This window comes from Saimiri boliviensis, chromosome 11, assembly GCF_048565385.1.
Source record: "Saimiri boliviensis isolate mSaiBol1 chromosome 11, mSaiBol1.pri, whole genome shotgun sequence".
In the NCBI taxonomy this organism is placed as follows: domain Eukaryota; kingdom Metazoa; phylum Chordata; class Mammalia; order Primates; family Cebidae; genus Saimiri; species Saimiri boliviensis.
In genome coordinates this window covers 91,560,715-91,580,057 of record NC_133459.1, presented here as the reverse complement: position 1 = coordinate 91,580,057, position 19,343 = coordinate 91,560,715, and the positions used below count along the sequence as shown (strand labels likewise).

The following is a 19,343-nucleotide window of genomic DNA, read 5'->3' as shown; positions in this document are numbered from 1 at the left end:
AGTGGGGGGCGGGGTAGGGGAGAGACAGTGGGGGATGGGGAGGGAGGGGAGGGTGGGGAGGGATAACATGGGGAGAAATGCCAGATATAGTATACACCTAAAGTAAAATAAATTTAAAAAAAAGAAAGAAAAGAAAAAAAAGATTTGTCTCCTTAGATGTCAGCTAAATGTACTTACGCTTTTTAATTTATTTCAGAAGTACATAAAAAATAGAGAATAGTTTTTAAATTATAGCAAATAATTTAATATTATTTAAATAATTTAATAATATTATGGCTACTGACCCACCATCAAACTTCAATCAACTCTGAATATTCTGGTATAATTTTATGTGTATTTTTTTTTTGTATATATGCATTACAAATTCTTAGTAAATATATAATACATATACATTGAAACATGCTTTGTAATCTTCCTTTTTCAATTCCCCATCTCCCCCACTAGTGTGAACTACTATCTTCAATTGAATGTTTATTGTTCCTGTATTTTTTTTATGCTTTACACTTATCAATTAAACTATACAGTTTCTTGCCTTAAAAAAAAAAAAAAGGAAATTACGTTGTAAAAGGCTAAGTAATTTACACAAAAAAAGATCCCTCAGCTAGGAACTGGCAGAAAGGTATGTGAACCGAGGTTTACTCATCCTGAAATTCCTGTCTCAGTGCCACAACGCTGAGAGGCAAAATCTTAATAACCAGTGCACCTGGCTGGCTCCGCGACACCATCATTCCCTCTGTCCTTAGAGTATGTCGCTCGAAAGGGTAAATGAGACAGGTGTAGAAATAGGAAGCATTTACACAGGATGCCAGTGTTGCAGTATGAAAAGGATATTTGAGCTCTTTCCCATCTTGCAAGATGGCGGGTGAAAAAGTTGAAGAGAAGAAACCTGAAGCCAAGAAGGCTGATACTGGTAGCAAAGTGAAAAAGGGTAACCCCGAGGCTAAAAAGCCCAAGAAGGGTAAGCCCCATTGCAGCCAGCAACCCTGTGCTTGTCAGAGGAATCGGCAGTTATTCCCGATCTGTCATGTATTCCAGAAAGTCCGTGTACAAGAGGAAGTACTCGGTGGCCAAATCCAAGGTTGACAAGGAAAAGAAGGTTCTTGCAACTGTTACAAAACCAGTTGGTGGTGACAAAAACGGCGGTACCCGGGTGGCTAAACTTCACAAAATGCCTCGGTATTATCCTACTGAAGATGTGCCTCGAAAGCTCTTGAGCCACGGGCAAAATAACCATTCAGTCAGCACGTGAGGAAACTGAGCCAGCATCACCCCCAGAACCATCCTGATCATCCTCACTGGACGCCACAGGGGCAAGAGGGTGGTTTTCCTGAAGCAGCTGGCTAGTGGCTTATTACTTGTGACTGGACCTCTGGTCCTCAGTCGAGTTCCTCTGCGAAGAACGCACCAGAAATTTGTCATTGCCGCCTCAACCGAAACTGATATCAGCAATGTAAAAATCCCCAAACATCTTACTGACGCTTACTTCCAGAAGAAGCAGCTGCGGAAGCCCAGACACCAGGAACGTGAGATCTTCGACACAGAAAAAGAGGCATACGAGATGACAGAGCAGCGCAAGATTGATCCGAAAGCTGTGGACTCACAAATTTTACCAAAAATCAAAGCTATTCCTCAGCTCCAGGGCTACCTGCGATCTGTGTTTGCCCTGACAAATGGAATTTATCTTCACAAATTGGTGTTTTAAATGTCCTAACAATCTAATTAAATAACTGATTACCTTTAAAAAAAAAAAGAATATTTGAAAGCTCATAATACCATCATCATGAGAAATTACTTTTAATTCGGGGAGATAAAGTAAGGATCACAGAGGACGTGGCATTTAACCATGAAGCTGAAGGGACGCAAGGATGTGGGAATTCCAATCGGGCTAGCAGATAATAATGGGAGATGAAGCTGGATAGGTAGATTAAGGTCAGATTTTGAATAGACTGACTCTATTATCAGGACAGTTGTGTAAAATTTAATTGCTGTACAGTTAAAAATTGCTAAAAAGCTTTTTCTTTCTTTCTTTTTTCTTCCCCTTTAGCTGAACCTGCATTACACATTAAAAGCTTTTTGATTAAAGGGAATGAAATAACCAGAGCTATGCTTTAGGAAAATTTAAGTAGTAGAAGGACTGAGGTTGGGGAAACCAGATATGAGACTATTCATGTACTCCAGTCCTGGGGAGAAGGAAGGAACACCTAATAAAGTGGTTACCTAGGAGGGGCAGGGAGAAGGCTGAAGACGAGGGGCAAGATTGGAGAGAGATTTTGAAATAATCCAGTGTTAAGAAATCTCTGTTAGAGGAGCTTGAAGGCAATACATAGTTTTGTTCTATAATTTGGATATAATAATAATGTTGCTATTTGACAGACAATTTCTAAGTGTATATTTATAATAATAAGTATCATTATAAACTGTTAAAACTTCCTAGGGCCTTTTGAAACATTTTCATAACCATAGCATTGAAACATAATTCACATACCATCATAAGCCACCCATTTGCAGTGTATAATTCCATACACAGCAATGTTTTAGTGTATTAAGTTGTGCAGCAATCATTGCAATCAATCTTAGGACAGTTATCACTCTAAAAGGAAACCCTGACCCATCAGTCATCAGTACCCAATTTCCCTATCCCCCAGCTGCAATCGACCATCAGTCTTTGTTTTTTCTCTGTGGATTTGCTCATTTGGGATATTTCATATAAGTGAAATGATACAGTATATGGTTCTTTGTCACTTGTGACTGCCTTTCTTTTATTTACTGTAATGTGTTCAAGGTTCATTCATATTGTGACATGTACCGTTCCTCTCTATGACTAAATAATATTGCATTGTATGGATATACAACATTTGCTTATTCAATCATCTGTTAATGGATGAATTTTTAAAAATTGTTCTAGAACTTTGCTGTATCAAATACTTATGCTTGAAAAAAGTAAGCTTCCAAATGCACTTGCACATTTGGATTTTATAGCAATTTCATTCTTAATACCGTATTGCCTTATCTTTATCATCTTTACACCTCTGCATCTTACCAATAAACCTTACTTGGGAACTTAAGCCATATCTGAACTCCCCCAGCAAATATCACCTTTAGCATTTTAAATTCATACCTTGGTATTTGGCTCTTATCTTTTCAATTAGATTGCGAACACACCGAGTGTAAGAAATACACGTCAGACATCTCCATTATTTTTTATAGGACCTCTGAATCCCTTTCAACATAAAAGAGTTGTGAAGTTTGGAGAATCAGTGCTTTAAGAGTCTGAACTGATTGTTTAACACTCCCTGGTGCTGACTACATTTTTTTCAGCTGAAACTTCCCATTCCGCTACTGCAGAAATGTCTTGTGGAATATTAGAATTACATAGGAGACACTGTGCAAACTATTGACCAAGTTGGAATAATAGATAACAATCAGCATTCCATGATAAAAGAATTATTATTATCATTATTATTATTATTATTTTTTGAGATGGAGTTTCGCTCTTGTTGCCCAGGCTGGAGTGCAATGGCGCGATCTCGGCTCACCGCAACCTCCGCCTCCTGGGTTCAGGCAATTATCCTGCCTCAGCCTCCTGAGTAGCTGGTATTACAGGCACGTGCCACCATGCCCAGCTAATGTTTTGTATTTTTAGTAGAGACGGGGTTTCACCATGTTGACCAGGATGGTCTTGATCTCTTGACCTCGTGATCCACCTGCCTCGGCCTCCCAAAGTGCTGGGATTACAGACGTGAGCCACCGCGCCCGGCCCTGTTATTGTTTTTATAATTAATAATAGTTACCATTTTTTGAATTCTAGCTGCATGCCAGGCACTGTGCAATGTGATTTTTGTGCATTATTTCATTTAGTCTCCTTAATATCCTTTGTAGATTAATGTCATTGTTATCTCCTTGATAGATGAGATGAGCGAGGCTTTTAGAGAGGCCACGTGACTTGCCAAGCACTCTTCTCGCCTTCACAGCCTATGCTCTTGATGACTATACTACTGATTCCATATATTCTTTCAAGACTAACTTATTGCAGCACATTCTCTAATTCTTTAATTGACCGCATTCTACAAAATGGGACAAAACTGGCCAGTGTTTCCTAAGCTGGTCTCTCTGGTAAAAGGCTAAAGCAAGAGTGGAGTGTTGGTTTCAGTTATTGCTTTTACCTTGGAAGTAACCCTTCTGGATTTCAATTTCCTTGTCTTTAAAATAAGAGAACTGGAAGATAGAAATGCTAAAGTCTTCAAATCTGTGAATCTTTGGCCATACTGGTTGAAGCATTGACTTCATTTTCTTCAGTAGGATTTAGAACAGATAGAACCTACATAATTGGTGTCCCCCATTTTTCTTCCCTTTAGATCTAAGTATTTTTCCTGGTAAGGCTGAGGTTTCTGACTGGTACTAGTTAGCCTAGCCATGAAGGGAAAGTGAATCAAGGTTGTTGAACAGCTGTGTGCAAGGCGTGGTTCTATGCTTATCATGTACATTCTCTCATTCAGTCCTCACAGAATCCCTCGTGAGTAGTTACCTTCATTGACAAAGAAAGCCACCACACTATACTTATGAGGAAACTGAGGCTCGTAGTGATTAGTTAACCTCCCCAAGGTCACCTAGCAGGAAAGTGATAGAGCCAGGATTTGAACCTAATTCTTTCTGGCTTTAGGTTGGTTTCACAGTACCTCTCACATTCCCTGTTGTTTGTTTATGTTTATTTAAATATTCAAGGATTTCTCATGCAAAAAATAATATTAATAGTAAGGGACTTTTCAGAGAACTTTCTGTTAATCAGTTTATACTTGATAGAGATTCCCTGTGTCATATCCTGAGACTGAGAACTAGCCAGGGGACATTGCTATAGCTCCAGTCATTTGAGACCTCGTGTATTTTTAGATATGAGATTTTTAAAAAATCTGCTCAAGCAGGTTTGGCTTGTTTGAGGTGGTTTTGCATATCCAGACTTTTCTGATTTAATAAGTTAGGCAGGCATAGGAATATCATTGATAATAACACTTCATAATTATAGATTCCATTTTCTTTCATATGAGATTTCAATAGCTTTTTGTTCATTCTTTGTCATTTTCCAGGTGAAGAAGTCTTAGTAGAATTTTACCTGTGGTCACAAAAGTGAATCATTTGGTGGCAGAAATAATAAACTTAGGGGTCCTCTTTCTCAGCACCGTATCCTGAACACTGAATCCACCTGAAATGTTATGGTCTGATGGAAAGCAAACTGCTGTTCCCAAATGATAATGCTGTTGTATTGGTGATGATGGTGATAATAATATTATTATCATTAAAGTTATAGTTATACCTGTGTTCGGAACACTGCTCTAATTCCTTTACATGTATTAATTTACTTATGCCTCACAATCCTCTAAGGTAGGGTTTATGAATGAGGAAGATACAGTTATCTGGATATTACATATGAGGAAAATGCTCCCTCTTTTATTTCCAATATAATTGAATGCATACTACTTCACCTCTATAAAGGGCCTCTAGCTTAGGGACCATTTCTTATGATGACATTTGAATTCCTTTAAGTATTGACCACAAATCTGGGGACATAGCAGCAGTTTATTAAATCTTCTATTTTACTGAATGATGAACTGGTAAGGATGAATGATTCTCAGTGCCAGGCCATGGAATTGATACAGAGATCTTGGACTTGTTCCTCATACAAAATTGAAATGTGCTTGTTTCCATTTGTTAATCTTTTGGTGTTTGCATTGCATGATAAAATACAGGATACTCAATTCAATTTAAATTTCAGATAAACAACAAACAATGTCTTAGCATTTAAGTTATGTCTCAGATATTTCAAAGGATATCCTTGTAATAAAACAAATTATTTGTTGTTTACCTGATATTTAAATTGAACTAGGTACCTTATATTTTTATTTGCTAAATCTGGTAAGCTATTAGGTGTTCATAAAGTAATCACTTTAAAGGAAGTCCTGAAAAGACAGGGCTATCATTTTCTTCTCACATGCTATAATGTAAGCCTTGAAGAAATTAGAATATTTTCATCTCACTGGATCTGAATCTATTTTTAAGCTTAGTCAAAAGGTACCTACTTATGAGGGGAACAAACATTCTTTTCAATATGTCACTAGAAAATTACTAGCAATATGATCTGAAATACCTTCAGTCCAACTGGCTTCCAACTCTAAAATTCTTTAATTCTAAGTAACCCTTAAATATTTAAACCAGGTTTCTACTTTTCCCAGCTAGTATTTGTGTTTCAACCACCCTGCATGAAAATGTGGGTTATGAAAAGCCTTGGCAAGTATGGTAGTCAATATGCTGGTACTGTGTGTTGTCCTGGACTTCTAGAAGTCTAGGTGTTGGTGGTTATTATATGGCAGCAATAAAGGAAAGTCATTCCTACTGTTCTAGTACCCACAATACTGCTTTTCATACTTTAGCTGCTGTAACTTCAGTCTCTCTGTCAACCTCTGATTTAAACACTTCATTACTTCTTTAGTTAATAACATTCTTCTCGCCCAAAACTGTGTTACGGACTTCATCAGGGAAGGGACTAATTCATTTTTGCATGCTGAGGTTTAAGCTGAAATAAAGTAATCCCTCGACTAACATTTTATAGAATCCCCACAGACCTGCCCCTATTTTAGTTAATAGCATTCCCACTGACATGCTAGAAATTTCAGCACTGTCTTCGGTCCTCTCTCCAGTCTAATCTGAATCTCACAAGTCATCAAGGCCTGTGGCTTCTGTCTCTGAAATGTCTTGAGTCTTTCTCCCTGTACCTCTTGTCCTTAGACAGTCCCCTCCCTATTCTGTTCAGTTGTCCCTGACCCACCCATCTTCTTCATAATTCCTTCTTCAACATGGACCTGATCACAGCAATACTTTGCTTAAAGCTCCCTGATGAGTCTTTGATCTCTGCTGATTATTATCCAGTTTTTTGTTGTTGTTGTTGTTTTGTTTTTGAGACAGTCTAGCTTTGTCACTCAGGCTGAAGTGCAGCAGCAGAATCTTGGCTGACTGCAACCTCCGCCTTCTGGGTTCAAGCAATTCTTCTGTCTCAGCCTCCTGAGTAGCTGGGATTACAGGCATGAATCACTGCGCCCAGCTAATTTTTGTATTTTTAGTAGAGACTGGATTTCACCATGTTGGTCAGGCTGATTTCAAACTCCTGACCTCAAGTGATCCGCCCAAATCAGCCTCCCAAAGTGCTGGGATTACAGGCTTGAGCCACAGAGCCCGGCCTATCCAGTTGTCTTAGCAGGATTTTCACAAACTAATTGCAAACTATTTCCTACACTCTTTACCACACACTAAGCCACTTAACCTGCACCAGACACACTTGGGATGTTTTTATTTCCTTATTTCTGTTTCCCCAAATCTTGTTACTCCCTGGCCTCAATAAAAATTAATTGTTCCCTGTATAACTTTACCATCAGAGTCCCCTCTCACCTTAAGCAAACCTAATTCATAAAATTACAATTTTATAATGAAAGCTTGGTTTTCAAAAATGTTTATGACTAAATTTTTTAAAAACAATTAAATCCCCAGACATTCAAAAGTATCATTCAATTAATATAATGCTATTAAAAGTATTATTCTAGCAATTTGGTTTTCAAAAACATACCTGTATTAGAAAGAAACAATTTATTTTAATATCTACTCTGTCCTGCAATGGTTTAGAGATGAATAGACTCAAGCAGTGTTCATGATCCAGGGGTAATAATGAATAGGTTGGGAAAATCGGTAAGCAGCTCAGGCGAAACCCTGAAGCTGTACAATTTATCCTTCCTTGACTAGATTGCTGATCCAGCTGAATCCCTAATTATGTCAAGGGTCACAAAGAGGGCAGAGATGAGGTGAGAGACCATAGACCAAGGCAGGACTCAAATAGGAACCTGGATCCAGGATAAAGGGTCCCTGGCAGTTAATGACGATTAATGCCTGTGTGATTTTCAGAACATTGAGCTGAAGGTTGAAGTGGAGAGCTTGAAACGAGAACTCCAGGACAAGAAACAGCATCTGGATAAAACATGGTGAGTTGTAATTTTAAGCGCTGCTCCTTTTCAGAGTCTGGGTTGGTAATCTGAGAGCAATAGATTTGGAACCAAATTCCTTAACCTATCTGTGGCATTTGAATCCTGTGTCTGATTCAGGAACTGAAACAATAGATTTTCATATGCTGTGTTTCCCTTGGGCTCTCTGTCTGTTACTAAGTCAGATGGACCTTGGCATAAGTTGGTAAATTCACCAGACATAAGATTGCAAACTTCCTATTAGTCAGCAATCAACTAATTAGAAACAGCGATTGCAAACTTCCTATTAGTCAGCAATCAACTAATTAGAAACAGCGAGTGCTTCCACTTTTTGTAAAGACGAATGCAGATAAGCTTTATCAAAAAGTATCAGTCAGCCTATAATAACATCAAGGGCTGAGATAACATTTGGGGAAAATGGGCACTCTCATCACTATCAGTGATAGTGTAAATTGTGGTAACATTTTTAGTATGTGGTGGATAGTGTAAATTGTGGTAACATTTTTAGTATGTGGTGCTACCTATTATAGTAAAAAAGGAGGATTCTCTTTGATCAAACAATCCCTAGAAGGAATCTGTCCCTTATAAATAAAAGCACTAATGTGAAAGAATAAATGTATAAGGATGTTTATATTGCATCATTAGTTGTAATGGCAAAGAACTAGAAACAGTTAACCATCAATAGGTCATTGATTGAAGAAAGTTTGGTGTTACCACACTGTGAACTATGATGCAGTTTTTGAAAAGAATGAGTTAGCTCTATATTGTTGTCCTAGTGGGAGTTCCTTGATTAAGTAAGGGGGAAAAGTTGCTGAGTGATATTTGTAGTATATTGAGGAAGAGTGAGATCACAGTCCATGATAGGGAGAAGACTTGATATTTTTCTTTGTATATATTTGTATTGCTAAAATGGTTAGTTTTATAATGCATAGTTTTTTTAAAACTTGGTGTTAAATGACAAGTATTAAAATTATTTAAAATATTTTTAGATTTTAATAAAGTTTCAGAATACAAAAATTAATGTATAAAAATCAGTAGCATTTCTACACACCAATAACATTCAAAATCAAGAAAGCAATTCCCTTTACAATAGCCACTAAAAAAATTAAATACCTTGGACTACATCTAACCAAGGAGGTGAAAGATTTCTACAAGGAAAACTATGAAACACTGCTAAAAAAAAAATCATAGATGACGCAATCAAATGGGAAACATTCCATGCTCATAGATTGGAGGAATCAATATCATTAAAATAGCCATACTGCCCAAAGCAATCTACAGATTTAACACTATTCCTATCACACTACCAATGTCATTCATCAAATGACAAGATCAAAGCCAGAGGCATCACACTATCCAGCTTCAAACCATACTACAAGGCTACAGTTACCAAAACAGCATGTTACTGGTACAAGAAAAAAAAAAAAAAGAAACCTAGACCAATGGAACCAAATAGAGAACCCAGAAATAAAGCCATATACCAATAGCAATCTGATCTTTGACAAAGTCAACAAAAATAAGCAGTGCGGAAAAGACTCCCCTATTAAATGATGTTGGCATAACTGGCTGGCCATTTGCAGAAGAGTGAAACTGGGCCCCTACCTTTCAGCACCTATAAAAATTAACTCAAGATGGATAAAGATGTAAATGCAAGACCTCAAACTATAAGCGGTGGCTCATGCCTGTAATCCAGGAACTTGGAGCCGAGGCGACTTAACATGGCAAAACCCCATCTTTACTAAAAATACAAAAATTAGCTGGGCATGGTGGCACGCAGTAGTAGTCCCAGCTACTTGGGAGGCTGAGGCAGGAGAATCACTTAAACCTGGGAGGCGGAGGTTGCAGCAAGCTGAGATTGTGCCACTGCACTCTAGCCTGGCCACAGAGTGAGACTCCGTCTCAGAGAAAAAAAAAAAAATCCTAGATGAAAACCCAAGAAACACCATTCTGGAAATTGGCCTCAGGAATTTATGACTAAGTCCTCAAAACCAATTGCAACAGAACTAAAAAGCAACTAGTGGGATTTATTTAAACTAAAGAGTTTTGCCCAGCAAAAGAAGCTATCAACAGAGTAAACAGACAACCTCTAGAATCTTAAAAAAATTTGCAGACTAGCATCTGAACAATTGAACAATGAAAAACAAATAACCCCATTTTAAAAATGAGCAAAAGGCATGATCAGACACTTTTCAAAAGAAGACATACAAATAACCAACAAATAGATGAAAAATTGCTCCACAGCACTAATCATTAGAGAAATATAAATCAAAACCACAATGAGATACCATCCCACACCAGTCAGAATGTCTACTCCTAAAATGTCTAAAAACAACAGATGCTGGCAAGGCATGAGAAATGGGAATGCTTACATGCTGTTGGTGGAAAGATAAATTAGTTCAGTCACTGTGGAAAGCAGTTTGGAGATTTCTCAAAGAACTTAAAACAGAACTACCATCCAACCCAGCAATTCCCGTACAAGGTATATATCCAAAAGAAAACAAATCTATCAAAAAGACGCATACACTTACATGTTCATTGCAGCACTCTGCACAATAGCAAAGACGTGGAATCAATCTAGATACCCATCAACAGTAGATTGGATAAAGAAAATATGGTACATCAAATTTACATATACACCATGGACTACTATGCAGCCACAAACAAGAATGAAATCGTGTTCTTCACAGCAACACAGATGCCACTGGAGGCCATTATCCTAAGACAATTAATGCAGGAATAGAAAATCAAATGTGGTAGCATGGTCTCACTTACAAGCAGGAGCTAAACAAGTACTCATGGGCACAAAGATAGCAACACTAGTAACTGGGGACTACTACAGTGGGTAGGTGGGGAGTTGAGGAAGGGTTGAAAAACTAAGTATTGGGTACTATGCTCAGTACCAGGGTAATGGAATCATTTATACCCCCCAACCTCAGCATCATGTAGTATACCCAGGTAGGAAACCTACACAGATAGCCCCTGAAGCTAAAATAAAAGTTGAAAAAATAAAAGAAAGTAACGTGTGAATGCAAAAAAAAAAAAGAAAGTTTTCAGATTATGTTCTGGCATCAGTACACAATCAATCTGATCTGGCATTCTTTCTGGATCTACAGTATTTCTTGATATTTAGGATGACAATCCAGCAAGGTCAAAATATTTAAAACCAAATTAAATTATACACAATGTACTGATATGGCTAAATACATATTAAGGCATTAAATAAGACAACAGATTTTAGAAAAACATATTAATAATGATTAGTAAAATTTGAAATTTGTGTAATGCTTTGTTTTAAAACAACTTTTTAAAATGTCATTTGAATTAGGTGACATTATTCTATTTTTGGAAATGAGAAAACTAAGGTATATTCTTCTTGAATCAGTGGCAGAGCCCTCATCTTCTGGCATAAAGTTCAGGGTCTTCTGACTCTAAACAGCTGTAGCATCTTAAATAAGGCATTCATGATTAATGGAGTTAACTCAGAAAATGTGTAACTTCCATTCTCTATAGATTATAGTTAGTGGTTATCTATTGCACTAGCACGGAAGATGGAGTCAAATATAGATTCAGAGCAAAAGTTGATTCCTGGGGTCTGCCTATTTGAGGGTCTTGGATTATACCCTTGACTTTTGTCTCTTCTACAGCCAAGATCCTCAGGCCCCCAAAAGCTATATAATGACAGGGGAGCTCAAGCTAAATATAGCCACTGGGCTGGTATTTAGTAGCGTTGACTGTCCAAAAAAGAATCCTGTAATCTTTACGGAAGCATCATTTGTTCTCCCTGAACACATATTAAAGTAGCTCTGGTCTTAGTGCCCCATGAGCCTATGCAGTTCAATATTCTTCTTTGTCCTGAGAACAAGAAGATGGCCCGTGGTTCTCAACAAATGGCTTAAAGCAGGAATAAAACCAAAGAGGAATCAAAATCATTCAGCATCTGATATTGCCCCCAAATTTCTAATCCTTAGACATCTAAGAGCAGCTGTTGTTCACTATAAATAAACTGGTGATACCTTACCCACTTCATGCTAGTGCCTGGACATTGAATCCTAGGGATATCAGACAGGCAAAGCTCAGCCAAAATCTTGAGCTTTCATGGATTAAATGTCTCTTCATGGGATCATGGAAAAGCTGGGTAGAACTCTGGATAGGTAGCACAGATTTAGGGCAGCCTACTATGAATTACTGGCTTTAAGGGAAGAGAGCATTTCTGCGGCTGCCCAGATGGATATTCTGTACCAGCAGCCCAAATGGAAAGAACACTTGGATTTCAAATAGCAGGAAAAGAAAGGAACTAGCAAAACATCCTAGGAAGCAGAGTCGATGGAAGAGTCCCAGGAGAGATGACAGTGAATGTAAACCCCTTGATGACTACCTCCCTTCCAAAGGAAAGTTCCCCTGGAAGCTATAGCAATAATGAAGCCACTAGGAATTCAAGTATATACCATTTGGCAAACAACATAAAAGAGTTTCTAAAAGTTTGGAATGTTTTCAACCTGAAAAGTTGTGGAGATCGGTTCCATAGAGAAAAAATGCTCCATTTTTTTTTTTTTTTTAAATCAGTGTCACTCTGAATTACTGGACCAACCTTAATGGTTCCACTTGCTAGACGGTATATCTGGCTAATACTCTGTGGTTTTAGGGCTGACGTGGAGAATCTCAACAGTCAGAATGAAGCTGAGCTCCGGCGCCAGTTTGAGGAGCAACAGCAGGAGACGGAGCATGTTTATGAGCTCTTGGAAAATAAGATCCAGCTTCTGCAGGAGGTGAGAAGGAATTCTAAGTCCATAGCTGGGGGTACTCTTTTATTAATACTTCTTTTCCTACTGGCATTCACCTTGTCCGTCTCTACTTTCCTTCCCAAATTCATCCGTGTTCCTGCGTCTTAGGGCTTCTAACCTAAGCTTGCAGCCTCTCAGTGTTTGTTCTTTTTCCAGGAATCTAGGCTGGCAAAGAATGAAGCTGCACGCATGGCAGCTCTGGTGGAAGCAGAGAAGGAGTGTAACCTGGAGCTCTCAGAGAAACTGAAGGGAGTCGCCAAAAACTGGGAAGACGCAACAGGAGACCAGGTCAATCCTGACCGATACACGGAGGCCCTGGCCCAGAGGGACAAGTAGGTACCTTCAGTGCCCTTTTGTCGCTCGTCTTTTGACCATTTTCAAGGCATACAGCAGCTGCACTGTTCCCTTTCAGGGACGGACAGTGGGAGCTTCATTATTTCTAAGACTTTATGGGCTCACAACCCAATATGTTCTTTTCAGGATCGAGTTTTCGATGGTATCCATTAAGAAAACTCACTTCTTGGATTCAGTGGGCAAATAGTGGCAAGCAAGAAACCTGGATTCACTTATACAGCATTTACTGGGTACATCACACGCCAGATACAAGGCTAAGCACTTCAGTTACAGAAACGAAAGACCTAGTTCTTCTCACCAAGAAACATGTTACACGATTTTAATAAGTTTCCTGATAGAAGAGCATGGGGTGCTCTGGGCGAAATATTGGAGGGTCATCCATTCCACATTAAAAGAGCAAGGTGGACCAAGCGCAGTGGCTCACGCCTGTAATCCCAGCACTTTGGGAGGCCGAGGCGGGTGGGTCACGAGGTCAAGAGATTGAGACCATCCTGGTCAACATGGTGAAACCTTGTCTCTACTAAAAATACAAAACATTAGCTGGGCATGGTGGCACGTGCCTGTAATCCTAGCTACTCAGGAGGCTTGCTTGAACCCAGGAGGCGGAGGTTGCAGTGAGCCGAGATCGCGCCATTGCACTCCAGCCTGGGTAACAAGAGCGAAAACTCCATCTCAAAAAAAAAAAAAAGAGCAAAGTGTCTGCTATGGTCTGAATGTTTTGTGTCCCTTCTCCCACCACACCCCCCCACCATTTCATATGTTGAAATCTTAACCCTTAAGGTGATGGCATTATGAAATGGAGCCATTAGGAAGTGATTAGGTGATAGAGACTGAGATGGAACTCTCATAAATGAGATTAATACACTTGTAAAAGACACTGCTGGGAGCTAGTTAGCCCCTTCTGCTGTGTGAGGACACAGTGAGAGTGCACCCTTAGGAGCCAGATTGTGGATCTTCACCAGACACTGATTCTGTCAGTGCTTTGATCTAGGACTTCATCACCTCCAGAACTGTGAGAAATACATTTTTGTTGTTTGTAAGTGTTATATGTAAAATTTCAATGCCACAAAAGAAATAGCACTTGAAGATAAATCCTCCCAGCAAGGCAGTTTACTTCTGTAGAAGGGTGTGCCTCATGGATGGAGCAGTGAGTGCACCCCTGGACAAGGGAGGAAAAGGGGTCTTTTTCCTGATGGAGGTCATACCTACTGCTGTATCATTCCCCTATTGGCTAGGGTTCGACTGCACAGGTTAGACTAATCCCAACTGGCTATTTTAGAGAGAGCAGGGGTAAGAGCTGGAGTAGCAGGGCGGGTAGTTTGGTGGGAAGGACAGTTAAGGGCAGGTCAGAGAAGGTACCCAGTGGTGACCTAGGTCAAAGCAGGTGGCCAGAGCAGGTGACTGGAGCAGGTGACCAGGGCAGGTCACTAGGATGAGTCAAGACAGAACAGGGGACTGGGAGAACAGATGTGAACTACTGATTAGAACTGGTGGAGAAGGCTGTTTACTGAAACTGCAAGGAAGTTAAACTTTAAAATGGAGGACAAAGAACTGAACATACCAACAGACTGATTCTTTGAAGAGAAATTGAGAACTCATTGTATCCAATATAAGTCACCCAGTTTATGGTGTTTTGTTACAGCAGCACAAACAGAGTGAGATGATGCCATTAAAGGTTTCCCAGAGGAAATGAAATCTGAGCTGAGCTTTGAAGGATGAACAGGAGTTAGGATAAATAGGTAGAAAGTGGATAGGGAAAGGAAAGATTCTATGCAGAAGGAGAAAGTATGGAGGGAAGACACAGGGAAAGGAATGTTTCAAGAACTAAATAATCATACATAACCCGAGCAAGTGGAAGACAAGTAAGAGGTAAGTTGTTTTGGGAACAGGGGTCTGATTGTGCTAGTTTCTATACCATTAAAGGAACTTGGACTTTGTCCTGAAGGTAACTGGGCAATTGTTGAAGTCACTACTATCTACTGTCTGGGTTACTGCAGAGACCTTCTAGAAGCCCTCTCTACTTCAAGTCCTGCTCCTCTCATTGTCTCAACCTAATAATTCAGAGCAGTTCTGAAACAGATAATTCAACAACGACAAACTGGCAAATAATTTAGTCTCTTAGGTGCATGAGACTATGGTGGCATAGAAAGCTTTAAGGAGCTTTTAACTGAATAGGCAAAATCCACACGCACACACTGTGACCAACGTGATCTTTCCAAGACATTAATTTAATTGCACCATTGCAGAACCATTTAAGAAGCTTGCCAATACCTTCAGGAGGTAAGATCCATACTCCTCATGTGGCCATCAGAGCCTTTTATGATGTGACCTCTGCTTTCTCCCACACTCCTCAGCCCCCACCACTCCTGCACACTTCATTCAGGCCAGGCTAGTAATAATAATGATGGCTAAGCTTTGTTGAGCAGCTCCTACCATCCGGCTGAGTACTTTATGTTCTTGTTTAACAACCCCATGATATATGAATTATTATACTTTATCAATGAAAAAAGTGGCATTGAAGAGTTGTGTCACATGGTTTCCGGGATTGCTGACGTCCAAACCCTGAATCTGTACTGTCTCCAGAAGCATAAGAAGCTATGACAAGTCTCCAGAATTTTGCTCATGCTTTTCCTTCTGTGGGAAACATCTGCCAACTTTTTCCCTTCTAGTGAACCTCTCTAAGGCATCAGTTGTCATTTCTTTGAAGGCTTTGTGGTAGCAGAATGAAGTTTCTGTATTGTTTCTTTGTTTTATGTATCTATATACATATTGTACAGTTATCAGTATGGTGTTGTATTTGCTTTCAGGTTTTCCCTACTAGATTCCCCAAGACTGTCTCCTATTTGAACTCCAATAAAAAAACTAAGCTAAAAAAACAAAACCCCAAGAAAAGCACATGCACATCTGAAAATAAATTGAGGTAGATGGCCTTGAACAATTTTGAAGAGTAGAAGAACAGATCCTTTGTAGAGACTGAGGGTCAAAGAGATGAGTGAGGTTTGAGATTTAAGAAAAGTAGAGATGTTGTAGTGCAGATACCATGAGAGAATTTCACATGGAGTCCACATTTCTCCTTCTCATCATCATTGCAGTTTACATTTGTACCATACTTTTAAGGTTTTTTGTTTGTTTTTTATTTTTGAGATGGAGTCTCGCCCTGTTGTCCAGGGATTACAGGCATGCACCACCATACCCAGCTAATTTTGTATTTTTAGTAGAGATGGGTTTTCACTATGTTGGTCAGGATGGTCTTGAACACCAGACCTCAGATGATCTGCCCGCCTACACTTCCCAAAATGCTGAGATTACAGGCATAAGCCACCACGCCCGGTCCAATGTTGTTAAGTTTTTTAAGTTATTTGTGCTGGGCGCGGTGGCTCACACCTGTAATCCCAGTACTTTGGAAGGCCGAGGTGGAAGGATCATGAAGTGAAGAAATCAAGACCATCCTGGCCAACATGGTGAAACCCCTTCTCTACTAAAAATACAAAAATTAGCTGGGCATGGTGGCGTGTGCCTGTAGTCCCAGCTACTCAGGAGGCTGAGGCAGGAGAATCACTTGAACCCAGGAGGAGACAGAGGTTGCAATGAGCCAAGAATGTGCTGCTGCACTCCAGCCTGGCAACAGAGTGAGACTCCATCTCAAAAAAAAAAATTGTTTCTTATTCCCAAATGTTAGTTGATCCTCACACTCTAAATGAATTTATAATTGGTTTATAAAATTCTTACTTGACTTTCTGGTGCCCCTCACCTTTCTGCCAAGCTGTTTTCTCCCAAGGTGCTATCATTTTCTGATACACTTGTACAGAAATAGTAATCACAACTGGAAACATTTCATCTAGTACCCATCACATTTTCAAGGACCTGGACAGAAACTTACTCTAATATCTACAAACAGAGATATGCCTAGCACACAGATGATCAATAACCCTATTTGAACCCATGGTTTGTATACTTCAGCACAGTATTTTATAACTTAACCCGAGTCTGAATTTTCAGTCTCTTCTCCAGCCATTGCCTCTGGCCTTTGTTCCAGTGACTCTTCCCAAATTGTACACTGGGTCTTCATTGCCTTCATTCCTTTGTTCAATCTCTTCCTTCTGAGCCTGGAAAACCACCCACATCTTTGCTACTGTAAATAGTGTGCAGTGAACATTTGCACATATATATCTTCATGGTAGAATGATTTATATTCCTCTCAATATATACCCAGAAATGGGATTGGTGGGTTGAATGGTAGTTTGGCTTTCTATTCTTTGAGGAATTGCCATACTGCTTTCTACAATAGCTGAACTAACTTAGACTCCCCTCAATAGTGTCTAAGTGTTTCCTTTTCTCTGCAACCTCACTAGCGTCTGTTATTTTTTGACATTTTAACCACAGCCATTCTGGCTGGTGTGAGATGGTACCTCATTGCAGTTTTGATGGCATTTCTCTAGTGATCGGTGTTGTTGAGCTTTTTATCATATGCTTGCTGGCTGCATGTATGTCTTTTTAAGTGTTTGTGTGTGTTCTTTGCCCACTTTTTAATGGCGTTGTTTTTCTCTTGTAAATTTGTTTACATTTCTTATAGATGCTGAATATTAGACCTTTGTCCAATACATAGTTTTCAAATATTTTCTCCCATTCTGTAGGTTTTCTGTTTACTCTGAAACCACACATTTTTTAAAATCTCTTCTGAGCATTGCTACACTCCTTCAAGTCAAATGAATCATTTATTTATCTTTCTTCCTATAGCTGTATGGCAGCACTCAGCACACTATATGGTACCTCTATTCTGGTAGCAATTATTACATTCTATTACTATTATTTGCTTATATACAATCACGTATCACTTAGCTACAGGGATATGTTCTGAGAAATGCATCTTTAGGCAATCCATTCTTAATTGTGCACCCATCACAGAGTATGCTTACACAAACCTTGATGGGATAGCCTACTGCACACCCAGGCTGTATGGGATAGCTTATGGCCTCTAGGCTGCAAACCTGTACAGCATATTACTGTACCGAATATGGTAGGTAACTGTAACACAATGGTGATCATTTGTGAATCTAAACATAGAAAAGATACAGTAAAAATACTGTATAAAAGATAACAAACAGTACACCTGTTTAGGGGACTGACCAGAATTGGAACCTGCAGGACTGGAAGGTGCTCTGGGTGACTTAGTGAGTGAGTCGTGACATGAATGAATGTGAAGACCTAAAACACATTTTATAGTCACACAAAAATATTTTCCTTATATCCTTATTCTAGAAAAGGTTTATTCCGTTTTTAAATTTTTATTTTTATTTTTTTACTTTTTAAACTTTTTAATTAAAAACTAAAGCACAGACATACACATTAGCCTAGGCCTACGCAGGGTCGGGATCATCAATATCACGCCTTCCACCTTTAAATCTTGTCCCCTGGAAGGTCTTCAGGGACAATAACACACAAGGAGCTGTCATCTCCTATGATAACAATGCCTTCTTCTGAAATAGCGCCTGAAGGAACTGCTTGAGGCTACTTTACAGTTAATTTTTTTAATAAGTCGAAACAGTACACTCTAAAACAACAGTAAAAGTATAGTATAGTAAATACATAAGCCAGTAAGACTTACTATCAAGTACTACATACTATGCATATATTATGTATAGTTACGTTTTTATACAATTGTCATTGCAGTAGCTTTGCTTGCACTGTAATGCCACAAACAAGTGAGAAATGCATTGCACTGCGGTGTTACTGCAGCTAGGGCTTTACTGGGTGATAGGAATTGTTCAGCTCCGGTATAATCTTATCGGACCACCATCATTCATGCAGTATGATGACATCATGTTGACAGAAACATGTGGTACATGCCTAGCTGTGTGTCTCCTTACTCTTCAGATCACTAGCACAGTGCTGGAGGAATTTAAATTTTTGCAAAACAGAGACTGTACTTTTCCAACTTCATATTCCCAGTACTTGATAGAGTGCATTGAGTACACAAAATGGTTATCCAAGAATCATTTATTGAAGGGAACAGCCACCCCCCCACCACCAAAAAATTCTAGGCCTTTATTACTAGAGTTAAATACAAGCGTCCCCAAACTTTTTACACAGGGGGCCAGTTCACTGTCCCTCAGACCATTGGAGGGCTGCCACATACTGTGCTCCTCTCACTGACCACCAACGAAAGAGGTGCCCCTTCCTGAAGTGCGGC

The 19,343-nt window shown here is 39.3% G+C and overlaps 1 protein-coding gene and 1 pseudogene across 7 annotated transcripts in view; both read left to right on the top strand.

Annotated features, from left to right (window-relative positions):
• The window catches only part of PDE4DIP (myomegalin), a 222,259-nt gene that overhangs the window by 103,755 nt on the left and 99,161 nt on the right, over positions 1–19,343 (top strand). For all 7 annotated transcript variants that reach the window (XM_039460976.2, XM_039460975.2, XM_039460973.2 and 4 more), the window contains 3 exons: positions 7,942–8,018; positions 12,661–12,784; positions 12,956–13,131. In XM_039460976.2, the coding sequence (XP_039316910.1) occupies positions 7,942–8,018; positions 12,661–12,784; positions 12,956–13,131 (377 nt within the window). The remainder of the gene's footprint in view (positions 1–7,941; positions 8,019–12,660; positions 12,785–12,955; positions 13,132–19,343) is intronic.
• LOC141580306 (large ribosomal subunit protein eL6 pseudogene) lies at positions 78–7,935 on the top strand (annotated as a pseudogene).